At 42.7% G+C, this 13708-nt stretch overlaps 1 protein-coding gene across 11 annotated transcripts in view; it reads left to right on the top strand.

The window, feature by feature from the left end:
* LOC105495474 (zinc finger protein 146) overlaps positions 1-13231 on the top strand; it is a 29595-nt gene extending 16364 nt beyond the window's left edge. For all 11 annotated transcript variants that reach the window (XM_011765087.2, XM_011765090.2, XM_011765089.2 and 8 more), the window contains one exon: positions 10123-13231. In XM_011765087.2, the coding sequence (XP_011763389.1) occupies positions 10887-11765 (879 nt within the window). In that variant the 5' untranslated portion in view covers positions 10123-10886 and the 3' untranslated portion in view covers positions 11766-13231. The remainder of the gene's footprint in view (positions 1-10122) is intronic.
* The last annotated feature ends 477 nt before the right edge of the window (positions 13232-13708 follow it).

Genomic DNA, 13708 nt, shown 5'->3' on the forward strand with positions numbered 1-13708 from the left:
ATTGATTCTGAGTGATTTTGGAGACTCAACAGAGGGCTGACCTTCCTTCCTTCCTTCCTTTTCCTTTTCCTTTTCCTTTTCCTTTTCCTTTTCCTTTTCCTTTCTTTGAGTCTGAGTCTTGCTCTATCACCCAGGCTGGAGTATAGTGCCGCGATCTTGGCTCACTGTAACCTCTATCTTCCAGGTTCAAGCGATTCTCCCGCCTCAGCCTCCCGAGTAGCTGGGATTACAGGCGCCTGCCACCACGCCTGGCTAATTTTTATATTTTTAGTAGAGACAGGGTTTCACTGTGTTGGCCAAGGCTGGTCTCGAACTCCTGGCCTCAAGTGATCCACCTGCCTTGGCCTCCCAAAGTAATGGGATTCCAGGCGTGAGTCACTGCTCCCGGCGTATCAGAGGGCTTTCAGCAGAGGAATGATGAGATCAGAATTACATTTTGAAAGGAATAATCAGGTCTGTTATATAGAAAATAAACTATGTAGGGGGCCAAGGCTATAAGGTTAATTGGAGGCCTTTTTCTTTTCTTTTTTTTTTTTTTTTGAAAAAACACAAATTTTAAAGTTCAAGAGGGCACAATTTTCTATCTCCCTAAATTTCTGACTTTTGTATCCAACTGGCTACTTGAATACTCATTTATATGATCAACAGACATGTCATAAGTAACAAGTCCAAAAGAAAAGTCCTGATTTGTCTCAAAAATTTCTAGTTGAAGAAATCTTGTCTCAAAAATCTGAGTGAGAAAGTGATGGTGGTTTAGTGACAGGTAGTCAGATTTTTTTTCTGTTTTTGTTTTTGTTTTTGTGACTGAGTCACCCTCTGTTGCCCAAGCTGGAGTACAATGGCATGATCTCAGCTCACTGCAACCCCACCTCCCAGGTTCAAGCGATTCTCCTGCCTCAGCCTCCTAAGTAGCTGGGACTACAGGTGCAAGCAACCATGCCTGGCTAATTTCTGTGTTTTTAGTAGAGATGAGGTTTCACCATGTTGGCCAGGATGGTCTCTCTCTCTCCTGACCTTGTGATCCACCTGCCTCAGCCTCCCAAAGTGCTGGGATTACAGGCGTGAGCCACCACGCCCGATCTGTCTGGTTTTTAAAATAGTTTAAAGGAATAGCTTACAGATTGTATGTGGGATATGAGAAAAAAGAGTCTGAGGTTTTGATTTGAAAAACTGGAAGAATGGCCGGGCGCGGTGGCTCAAGCCTGTAATCCCAGCACTTTGGGAGGCCGAGATGGGCGGATCACGAGGTCAGGAGATCGAGACCATCCTGGCTAACACGGTGAAACCCCGTCTCTACTAAGAAATACAAAAAATAGCCGGGCGAGGTGGCAGCGCCTGTAGTCCCAGCTACTCAGGAGGCTGAGGCCGGAGAATGGCGTGAACCCGGGAGGCGGAGCTTGCAGTGAGCTGAGATCCGGCCACTGCACTCCAGCCTGGGCTACAGAGCGAGACTCCGTCTCAAAAAAAAAAAAAAAAAAAAAAAGAAAAACTGGAAGAAAATGGATTATCATTTAGTGAAATAGGAAGTCTGTAGAAATTTTTGAGAAAGATCAGGAGTTTTCTTTTGGACTTGTTGCTTGTGACATGTCTATTGATCATATAAATGAGTATTCAAGTAGACAGTTGGATACAGAAGTCAGGAATTTAGGGAGATAGAAAATTGTGCCCTCTTGAACTTTAAAATTTGTGTTTTTTGTTTGTTTGTTTTTTTAAAGAAAATCGTGCCTTCCTCTGTCCTGCTATACTAACAGGCTGCTTTATTCGAGGGTGGTGTGTCTTTCCTTGCTAAGCCCTACATTCCCTACCATTCAGAGATGTCAGTGGGTCCATCAAATTTCCTTCAACCAGTGTAACATTCCTGGATTCCATGATTGCATGCAAGGAGCTGTGATGAGGCCCTTGAAGCTGTCCTATGGTTGTGGAGAGCACCATACATAAGGGCTCTTCTTGTCCATACTTAGTGGTTCATGCCTGTATTCCCAGCACTTTGGGAGGCCAGAGTTGGAGGATTGCATGAGACCAGCCTGGGCAACATAGCAAGTCCCTGTTGCTGCAAAAAAAATTTTAATTAGCCCGCTGTGGTGGCACACACCTGTAGTCCCAGCTACATGAAGGCTGAGGCAGGAGGATCGCTTGAGCCCAGAGGTGCAAGGCTGCAGTGAGCTATGGTTGAATCACTGCATTCCCACATGGGCGACAAAGCAAGAACCTTTCTCTGTTTTTAAAAATAAATAGATAAGAAAGGACTCTTTCTTTTTTTTTTTTTTTTTTTTGAGACGGAGTCTCGTGCTGTCGCCCAGGCTGGAGTGCAGTGGCACGATCTCGGCTCGCTGCAAGCTCCGCCTCCCGGGTTCACGCCATTCTCCTGCCTCAGCCTCCCGAGTAGCTGGGACTACAGGCACCCGCCACCACGCCCAGCTAGTTTTTTTTTGTATTTTTTAGTAGAGATGGGGTTTCACTGTGTTAGCCAGGATGGTCTCGGTCTCCTGACCTCATGATCCGCCGGTTTCGGCCTCCCAAAGTGCTGGGATTACAGGCTTGAGCCACTGCGCCCGGCCAAGGACTCTTTCTTAGAAGAGTAATGGCAGCTGCCTACTCACATCCTCTCTCATATGACATGAGAATTATAATTACTTCCTACTCTTAACATTTTTTTTCTCTTTCACAGACATAAAAAGTAGATAGAGAGCCAGGTGCGGTGGCTCACACCTGTAATCCCAGCACTTTGGGAGGCCGAGGTGGGTGGATCACCTGAGGTCGAGAGTTCGAGACCAGCCTGACCAACATGGAGAAACCCCGTCTCTACTAAAAATACAAAAATTAGCTGGTCGTGGTGGCACATGCCTGTAATCCCAACTACTCAGGAGGCTGAGGCAGGAGAATCACTTGAACCCAGCAGGCAGAGGTTGCTGTGAGCCGACTACAATTTTAGAAGAATAAATATTTCTTCTTTTTGAGACGTGGTTTCGCTCTGTTGTCCAGGCTGGAGTACAGTGGTGCCCATCGTGGCTCACTGCAACCTCTGCCTCCCGGGTTCAAGTGATTCTCCTGCCTCAGCCTCTTGAGTAGCTGGGACTACAGGTGCCCACCACCACACCCGGCTAATTTTTGTATTTTTTTGGAAACCAGTTTTCACCATGTTGGCCAGACTGGTCTCAAACTCCTGACCTCAAGGGATCTGCCCACCTCTGCCTCTCAAAGTGCTAGGATTACAGGTAGGAGCCACTATACCCGGTCTCATTCTTAAGTTAGAAGTAACTGTAATCTCAGTTCTTATTTTGGCATTTCTAGAGTTTCCGTCTTGCCTTACACAGTTTTACCTGTTTATGGGACAGACAGCTGTCTAATTTCATTCTCATTGTGTCAGAATGCTACCCACATTACAATTTTCATCCCATTATTTCGAGATCCAGAGATTACCTCAGACCAGTTTCATGTTATTTCTGGATTATTTCTTTTCTCATGGTCTTTGTAATAGAATCAGTCAAGCCTTAAAAAGACACACTAAGCTCTCTTTAATAGAGAACAAAGGGCCAGGCACGGTGGCTCACATCTGTAGCCAAGGCGGCAGATCTCTTGAGCCTAGGAGTTCTAGACCAGCCTGGACAACATGGTGAGACCCCATATCTTTTTTTTTTTTTTAAAAAGGCCAGGCTCGGTGGCTCACGCCTGTAATCCCAGCACTTTGGGAGCTGAGGCAGGCAGATCACCTGAGGTCAAGAGTTTGAGACTGGCCTGGCCAACATGGTAAAACCCTGTTTCTATTAAAAATACAAAAATTAGCTGGGCGTTGTGGTGCACACCTATCATCCCAGCTACTCGGGAGGCTGAGGCAGCAGAATCGGTTGAACCCGGGAGGCGGAGGTTTCTGTGAACTGAGACTGCACTCCAGCCTGGGCAAGAGAGCAAGACTCCATCTCAAAAAAAAAAAAAAACATACAAATTATGTGACTACGAATATGAACATATTTCTGTTTATAAAATTTTTGAATCTTGGCCTTTGATTATGAAATATTCTACTTGTGTAGGTACTACTTATCATATAAACTTGAATTCAATTTTCATTAAATGTTTCTGTTACTTCTGCCTTTTTTCATCTTTCCTCTGCTTGTCCATTACTTCATGTTTTCCAGAGGAACTTACAAGTCCTCAGTAAATGATATCTTAAACATATTTTTAGATTTTGCTGTCTACAGTCTGCATCATAATCCTGTTGAAAGGCAGGTCCATGTTTTATTTTTCTGATCAGTAGTTTGAGAATGCATGAGTTGCTGTTAAATAATCTATGAATTTTTTGTGTGGAAGTATTGATCAGTTCTTTTTTCTTTTCTTTTCTTTTTTGAGACATACTCTTGCTCTGTCACCCACGCTGGAGTGCAGTGGTGCAGTCTGGGCTCACTACAACCTCCATCTCCCAGGTTCGAGTGATTCTCCTGCCTCAGCCTCTTGAGTAGCTGGGATTATAGGTGTGTGCCACCACAGCCAGCTAATTTTGTGTATTTTTGGTAGAGACGAGGTTTCGCCACGTTGGCCAGGCTTGTCTTAAACTCTTGGCCCCTGGAATTACAGGTGTGAGTCACCATGCCCAGCCATTCAATTATTTTTTCATATGAACATTTTTTAAATAAAACAAATGGTGAAAGAATAGTAAAACAGTCTCTTATGTACCCACCATGTGGATTCAATCATTAATATTTTGCCACGCTTTTGTATGTCTGTATCCGTGTGTTTATTTTGTGTGCTGAGGCATCACGATGTTTTACTTCTAAAAAATTAGAGATATATATTTTCTACCAAAAAGGGGAGTTCCTGGCCAGGTGTGGTGGCTCATGCCTGTAATGCCAGCACTTTGGGAGGTGGAGGTGGGTGGATCACCAGATTTCAGGAGTTTGAGATCAGCCTGATCAACATAGTGAAACCCTGTCTCTACTAAAAATACAAAAATTAGGCATGGTGACGCATGCCTGTAATCCCAGCTACTTGGGAGGTTGAAGCAGGAGGCCAAGGTTGCAGTGAGTTGAGATCGCGTCACTGCACACCAGCCTGGGCGACAGAGTAAGACTCCGTCTCAAAAAAAAAAAAAAAAAACCAAAAAACAAAAAAGAGCTCCCGTATATAATGAAATACCATTATCACACCTTAGAAGATTAACCATATTGTCCTAATATTATAGACTACCCAGACTATGTTCACATTTTTCCAATTGTCCCCAGAATGCCTTCCATAGTTTTTTTAAATTCTAGGCCGTAATCAGGGTTCAAGCTTTGCATCTGGTTGCTATCTCTTAAAAATCTAAACTTTTCTTTCTCTCTAGGCATGGGGGTTCACGCTTGTAATCCCAGCATTTTGGGAGGACAAGGCAGCCAGATCATCTAAGGTCAGGAGTTCAAGACCAGCCTAGCCAACATGGCGAAACCCCATCTCTACTAAAAATGCAAAAATTAACTGACTGTGGTGGCATACGCTTGTAATCCCAGCTACTTGGGAAACTGAGGCAGGAGACTTGCTTGATCTTGGGAGGTGGAGATTGCAGTGAGCTAAAATGGTGCCATGCATTCCAGCCTAAGGTACAGAGCAAGACTCTTTGTCTCCAAAAAAAAAAAAAAAATTCTGGGAGCCACTTCCAGGAAGATGTATAGATTCTAAAAAGGTTAAAAGGCCAGGCGCAGTGGCTCACGCCTGTAATCCCAACACTTTGGGAGGCCAAGATGGGCAGATCACAATGTCAGGAGATCGAGACCATCCTGGCTAACACGGTGAAACCCTGTCTCTACTAAAAATACAAAAAATTAGCCGGGTGTGGTGGTGGGAGCCTGTAGTCCCAGCTACACGGGAGGCTGAGGCAGGAGAATGGCATGAACCCGGGAGGCGGAGCTTGCAGTGAGCCAAGATTGCGCCACTGCACTCCAGCCTGGGTGACAGAGCAAGACTCCATCTCAAAAAAAAAAAAGATTACAAGATAGGGACCAGATATATCAGCTTACACCTGGAATCCCAGCATTCAGGTAGACGGGGAGGTAGGATTGCTTGAGGCCAAGAGTTGGAGACTAGCCTGGGCCATATAATGAGACCCCCATCTCTACAAAATGTTTTTAAAAGTAGCAGGGCATGGTGGCCTATGCCTATGGTCCTAGCTGCTCAGGAACCTGGGGTAGAAAGATCACTTTGAGCCCAGGAATTTGAGGCTTTACTGAGCTATGATTGTGCCACTGTGCTCCAGCCTGGGCAACAGTGAGACCCTGTCTGTAAAAAAATAAAAGGTAGGAGGGGGTCAGGCTAAGCCAAAGAAGGACATGAAGGACATCATGTTTGATAAGTATCACTGTCACTGAAGCTCATCAGGATCTTTTCTGGGCCTGTGAACTTGTTTAATTTTTACTTAGAAAGCTCTTCCTCCAGGCTGGGTATGGTGGCTCACACCTGTAATCCCAGCACTTTGGGAGGCTAAGGCAGGCGGATCACCTGAGGTCAGGAGTTCGAGACTAGCCTGACCAACATGGTGAAACCCCATCTCTACTAAAAATACAAAAGTAGCTGGGCATGGTGGCATGTGCCTGTAATCCCAGCTACTTGGGAGAGTAGCTGAGGCAGGAGAATTGCTTGAACCTGGGTGGTAGAGGTTGCAGTGAGCTGAGATGGTGCCATTGCACTGTAGCTTGGGCAACAAGAGTGAAACTCTTGTCTCAAAAAAAAAAAAAAAGATCTTCCTCCATATAGCTGTAAGGATCATTGTCTTAATTTTCTTCATGTCTTAACATGATTCTTACCTTTTCAGATTTCATCCTTTCTGAAATTAAATCTATTTATGGCTTCCCTTTTTTTCCATAGCACTGAAAACTTTTTTTTTTTTTTTTTTTTTTTTTTTTTTTTTTTTTTTTGAGATAGAGTCTTGCTCTGTCACCCAGGCTGGAGTGCATTGGTGTGATCTCGGCTCACTGCAACCTCCATCTTCCGTGTTCAAGCAATTCTGCCTCAGCCTCCCAAGTAGCTGGGATTACAGGCACCTGCCACCATGCCCAGCTAATTTTTTTTTTTTTTTTTTGTATTTTTAGTAGAGATGGTTTCGCCATGTTGGCCAGACTGGTCTTGAACTCCTTACCTCAGGTGATCCGTCCACTTCAGCCGCCCAAAATGTTGGTATTACAGGCAGGAGCCACTGTGCCCGGACTGCTTTTTAACAAACCATCTCTATTCTGTTAGCATGTCCGCTAGAATGTAAACTTGATGAGAGCAGGGGATATTATCAATTTTGTTCAATACTATTTATCCCTAGAGCCTAGAACTGTACCATGCACATGGTAATGAGACAAGTATTTGTTGAATGGATATTTTGAGCAGCTGTTCTCAGACTTTTTGGTCTCGGAAACGCTTTACTTTTTTTTTTTTTTTTCTGTAGAGATGGGGTCTCACTATATTGTCCAGCCTGGTCTTGAATTCCTGGGCTCAAGTGGTTTTCCCACCTTGGCCTCCCAAAGTGTTGGGATTACAGGTGTGAGCCACTGTGTCCAGCCTTTTTCTTTCTTTCTGAAAACACTTATAACCTCTGTATTTTCTGTTTTGAAATGTCACAGTAATGTGACTAGGTATGGGTCTTATTCTTACTCAAATTGTCCCTTTGACTTAGAGTAGAGGCAGTTTTTTTGTTCTTTGAATATTTCCTCTAATGAGTTTTCTTTTTTTGGAACTTCTTTTACTGAGCTTTTATGTTTCCTTGGTGTATCCTCTGAACTTGTCATGGAAATTTCTACCATGAAATGACATTTGTCACTGTGATCCTATTTTATCGGCCAAGTGAGCACCCAGCCATGCCTGAGTTTGCTAGGGTGAGGCAAGCGATGCCTTCTGGAACAAGGTGACTTGTTATTGATGAATGTGGATATGCTCTGCTTTATCTCCCCTCTCTCCCTCCAACAGTCTTAATTTCTAAGGGAACTTTTCATTCCATTTCTTGCTTACAAAGCCCTGTTGTTCTTTAACTGACAAAATATCTTCTACCTATTCCTGATTGGTTTTAGTGTTGTCTGCTGGACCTTGCCTTTATTTTCTCATAACTTTTTTCTCTTGATTTTGATGTCTTTCATGTTAGTGGGGTTAGTGGAATATTAGTTAGCAGCTCACTAAAAGGTGATCATGAGCTCTTTTGTGCCTGGGTGCTTGTATCCTTCAGTGGCTGAAAAGTGAAATGCTTACTGAACCATTGGTCTCCGTCTTGCAGAAGATTATACTGTGACTCCAGTGAGCAGCCATGGCCAAGTCCTTTGTTTTAGCCAATGAAATATGAATACAAGTGACACTTATCATCTTGGAGGGGCATCTTAATGAGGTTTTGTTTGTTTGTTTTGTTTTTGCAACAATCTTGCTGTGTCACCCAGGCTGGAGTTGGAGTGCAGTGTTGTGATCTTAGCTAACTGCAACCTCTGCCTCCCAGGTTCAGGCGATTCTCATGCCTCAGCTTCCCAAGCAGCTGGGACTATAGGTGCGCACCACCACACCAGGCTAATTTATTGTATTTTTAGTAGAGATAGGGTTTTGCCATGTTGGCCAGGCTGCTAATGACGTTTATTGTGGGCCTTTCGGTTTATCCAGAGAAGGATCCTCTCGTATCCTGCCCGTAGGTATATATACCTGGTTGCCAACATCTTTTGTCTTCAGCTGCAGAATGGTGCTGCAGTTCTTACCACATATGTGGGTTTAATCTCTGATTTCCGTGTAGCAGCTCATTCCTGTCATCTCATTTGCTGGATGCCCCTGAGCTCTGATTAAATTTCTGCAGGGGATAAACTTCCATTTCATACGAAGATGTGGCCAGTCCTTTGTTCTCATAACTGGACAGTGCGTATTCAACTGCTCCTTACACTTTTTTTCAGCCACCATCCTTTATTCCTTTTGAAAAACCTAATTCACTTCATTTTCTGAGTATTTCCGATATTTTGTGGTACAAATCACTGGCGCTCTCTTCTGCAGTACATTCGCATTATTTGAGTTTCCTGAGATGACTCTGCTGTGCATTGAACTCTTCCGTGTCCTCTCCATTATTGAAAAGTTTGTTAATACCTATTGTTGTGTACCAGTGTCTCTTGTAAATTTTTTTTTCTTGTGAGTTTGTACCATTTTCCCCTTTCTTATCGTTTTAATGGGGTTTTGGAAGGAAGCACTTGTGGGTTGATTTATTCCCTTTCTTAGAAAGATGAGCATTATTTAGCCGGGTGTGGTGGCGTGTGCCTGTAATCCCAGTTACTCGGGAGGCTGAGGCAGGAGAATCGCTTGAACCCAGGAGGCAGAGGTTGCAGTGAGCCGAGATCCGAGATCGCACCACTACACTGCAGCCTGGGTAACGAGCGAAATTCCATCTCAAAAAAAGAAAGAAAGAAATATGAGCATTATTTTTCTTCCCTAGCATCCCAGGTGGACTTTCTAATTTTTATGTAGTCATCTTTTTCTTCTATTTGGCAATTTTTCATTATTTGTTATACAACTTCCTAATTCTGAAATGGAAAGGCTAATTTTCAAGAGTACTCTCAGCTTTGTAGACCCATGAATGTTAATTTTCTACCTAGATCACCTCAAGTAGGGTTCCCTTCTCATAATTTAGTTGAAGCATTAATAATATAGATTCTCAGCTGGGCGCGGTGGCGCAAGCCTGTAATCCCAGCACTTTGGGAGGCCGAGACGAGCGGATCACGAGCTCAGGAGATCAAGACCATCCTGGCTAACACGATGAAACCCCGTCTCTACTGAAAACACAAAAAAAATTAGCCAGGTGTGGTGGCGGGCACCTGTAGTCCCAGCTACACGGGAGGCTGAGGCAGGAGAATGGTATGAACCCGGGAAGTGGAGCTTGCAGTGAGGGGAGATCATGCCACTGCACTCCAGCCTGGGTGACAGAGCAAGACTCTGCCTCAAAAATAAAATAAAATAAAAAAAATATAGATTCTTTTCATATTGGAAGATGGGCTACCAGAGTTAATCTCAAAAAGTTTTATTGCTAGCAATGGGAAAATTCACAAATAAAAGTGATGGTATTATAAAGGCAAGATGAAGGGCCTACCATGTGCCAGCCATGGTTCTGGGCACTTTATGAATTAACTGCTTTGTGCTGTGGTTCTTTGTACTCTATTTTAGAGGAAGCCTGAGAAGATGATGCACAGCGAGAGAGGCACCAGGACTTCGGAGGCACGTTGATCCATCTCCAGTAAAGACTGAGGGAAAGAGCATTGAATATAAGAAAAAATACTTCCTCTGTTCTCAGACCTTATTTGTTTTAAGGCCACAGCTTTTTGAAGTTTGAGTTTGAAACACAACCTGGACTGAAATCATGAGGTAGGTTGTGCAGGAAAGAATTATCAAGGGAATTAGTTGGCAACTTCTCTACCACAGCTTACTCCTTATGGTATTCACCCCCTTTAAGTGTAAATGCCTCTGGTTTAAAACATTTGTACCTCATCTCATACCAGAGTGTTCATACTGGAGAGAAACCCTATGAATTTACTGAATGTGGGGGAACTTTTACTCACATGTCACATTTCATCGAACGTAGAAGTCATGCTGAAGAGAAACCCCGTGCTTCTGAGGAGTGTTGACAAGCCCGTAGCTAGATGACAGTCTCACTGAGAAGCAGAAAATTCATGCTGGAGAGAAACCAGTGAAGGTAGCAATACTTCACTGAATATTAGAAAATTTTTCTGGAGAGAAAGCATTGAATGTACTGAGTATGATAACATTTCCTCTCAAACCGTATCCCTTACTCTGCATTTGGGAGGTCATACACAGAGAAGCCTTATAAATGTAAGAGATGTGGAAATATCTTAAGCCAAAAGTAAATCCTCACCCATCAAGAAATTTATACTGGAGAGAAACCTTGTGAATGTGGGAAAGCTTCCATTCAGATGTCACACCTCAGCCAGCAGAGAATCTACAGTGGGGAAAACCCCTTTGCCTGTAAGGTATGTGGGAAAGTCTTCAGCCACAAGTCGAACCTCACTGAGCATGAGCATTTTCACACGAGAGAGAAACCTTTTGAATGTAACGAGTGTGGAAAAGCCTTTAGCCAAAAGCAGTATGTCATTAAACATCAGAACACCCATACCGGCGAGAAGCTTTTCGAATGTAATGAATGTGGAAAATCCTTTAGCCAGAAGGAAAACCTCCTTACGCACCAGAAAATTCACACTGGAGAAAAACCTTTTGAGTGTAAAGATTGCGGGAAAGCTTTCATTCAGAAGTCAAACCTCATCAGACACCAGAGAACTCACACAGGAGAGAAGCCCTTTGTATGTAAGGAGTGTGGAAAAACCTTCAGTGGCAAATCCAACCTTACTGAGCATGAGAAAATCCATATTGGAGAGAAGCCTTTTAAATGTAGTGAATGTGGAACAGCCTTTGGCCAGAAGAAGTACCTCATAAAACATCAGAACATTCACACTGGAGAGAAACCCTATGAATGTAACGAATGTGGAAAAGCCTTCTCTCAGAGAACATCCCTTATTGTACATGTGAGGATTCATTCAGGTGATAAACCTTACGAATGCAATGTGTGTGGAAAAGCCTTCTCTCAGAGCTCATCTCTCACTGTGCATGTGAGAAGCCACACAGGTGAGAAGCCCTATGGTTGCAATGAATGTGGGAAAGCTTTCTCTCAGTTCTCAACCCTTGCTCTGCATTTGAGAATCCACACAGGTAAGAAGCCTTATCAGTGCAGTGAATGTGGGAAAGCTTTCAGCCAGAAGTCACACCACATTAGACACCAGAAAATCCACACTCACTAAGACCCCATGAACGCCTTGAACGTGGGAAAGCTTTCATTAGAAATTTGCACCTCATCATACCCCAGAAATAATGCTTCTGAAGCAAAGCATCACGAATGAGGTTAACTTTAACAAGTACTAAAAACTTAAAGGACACCAGAAAATTCGTACTGAAGAGAAAGATGTGCGTATGGTAAAAAGCCTGTGTCCAACAAAGAAACCTGCGGCAGAGAGAATGGCGAAAGTTTAGGCACATTTTCACTAAAAACGGGAACAGAAAATGGATGCCTGTTTTTTATTGCCACCACCATCGATCTGGAGATCTTTGTGGGTAACAAGAAGAATAAGTTGTAAATATTGGAAAGGAACAGACAGAAATAGATGACGTGGTCATCTACAACTAATATTAAGACTCTTGTGGTATTGATTCAACAGAGCAGAAGAGATTTCAGAAAAAGACCTATGCATTTATTAGAATTTGGAATATGATACAAGCGGCATCAGGAAGTGAGGAAATAATGAAACTATTTTTTTTTTAAGTGGACGTAATTTGTTCTCCAAGAGGGAAAAAATAGACCATGAACTATACACAAAAGTGAATCCAGAGATTAAAAACAGAAATATGAAAAAGCTATATACTAAAATGCATATGACCTTGGGAATAGGGAAACATTCCTTGTAACAACTTCAAAAATACTTAGCAGTTCTACTTGTGAGTATGAATGCTCAGGAAATACATACTAGGATATTTACTGTGGCTTGATTTGTAGTAGCCAAAAATTAGAAACAACGGAGAAAGCTCATCATGAACAATATGGGAAATTCTTATGGAATACTGTATATCTGTAAAATGCAACAAATGAAATCCACATGTATTAACAGAAAGATCCCAAAATTATTGAGGGGGATCAAGTTGCAGAAGGGTGCAGATAGTACAGTGACTCTTTGTAAATTTGAATTAAAAATTCCCTCACAAAACTCAGCACTATCTCTTGGTAATGGATGCATATATGTATGTACACGTTTTTGAAATGGATTGGAAGGAAACAGACCAAACTCTTGATAGTGGTCACCTGTGAAGAGTGGCGAAGGGAAAGTAATGAGTGTGGGAGGTGGGGTGGGTATTGGTTAAAGGGGACTTCAGCTTTTTATATAAACATCCACTTCTCTTTCAAAAGACTTCAAGTAAATATAAGAAGATACTGATTGATTCTGGATTGTGGTATAGGGATATCTTGTCTTATTTTTTGTACTTTTCTGTATTTTTAAAATTTCTCAAAATAAGAATGGGAGTGAGGATGGGAATGCTGTATCTGTGGAAGTCATGTTATACTGGATTCATTTCCAATCAAATACTAAACATTTTATAGAAAATATTTCTAAAATTTTATCATGAATGAGTGGATGGACTTGCTCTCTATGTAATATGAAATTAATCTATTTTATTAAAATTTAAAAGGACAGCACAATCCAAATGCTTGAATTATTTTAACATGGTATACACAGTATATCGGGGTCCCCAACTCCCCCCCAACTGCATGGCAGGAGGTGGGTGGCAGGTGAGTGAGCATTGCCACCTGAGCTCCACCTCCTGCCAGATCAGCGGTGGCATTAGATTTTCATAGGAGCGCGAACCCTATTGGGAACTATGCATGTGAGGAATCTAGATTGTGCGCTTCTTAAGAGAATGTAATGCGTGATGATCTGAGGTGGAACAGTTTTATCCTGAAAACATCCCATCCCCATTCCTCTACCCCCCACAAACCGTCCGTGAAAAAACTGTCTTCCGTGAAACAGGTCCCTGGTACCAAAAAGGTTGGGCACCGCTGCACTATATGACCTCTGTCTTTGTATTTCTAACATTTTGCAGAATGAGTTTAGAAAATTTTAACTTTTTGTTAAACATACATACACAGGCTTCATATAATTGGTCTTTTTCAGTTATGCTAATTTTGGAATGTCAG

The sequence above is a fragment of the Macaca nemestrina genome, chromosome 20 (genome assembly GCF_043159975.1).
Source record: "Macaca nemestrina isolate mMacNem1 chromosome 20, mMacNem.hap1, whole genome shotgun sequence".
Lineage (NCBI taxonomy): Eukaryota > Metazoa > Chordata > Mammalia > Primates > Cercopithecidae > Macaca > Macaca nemestrina.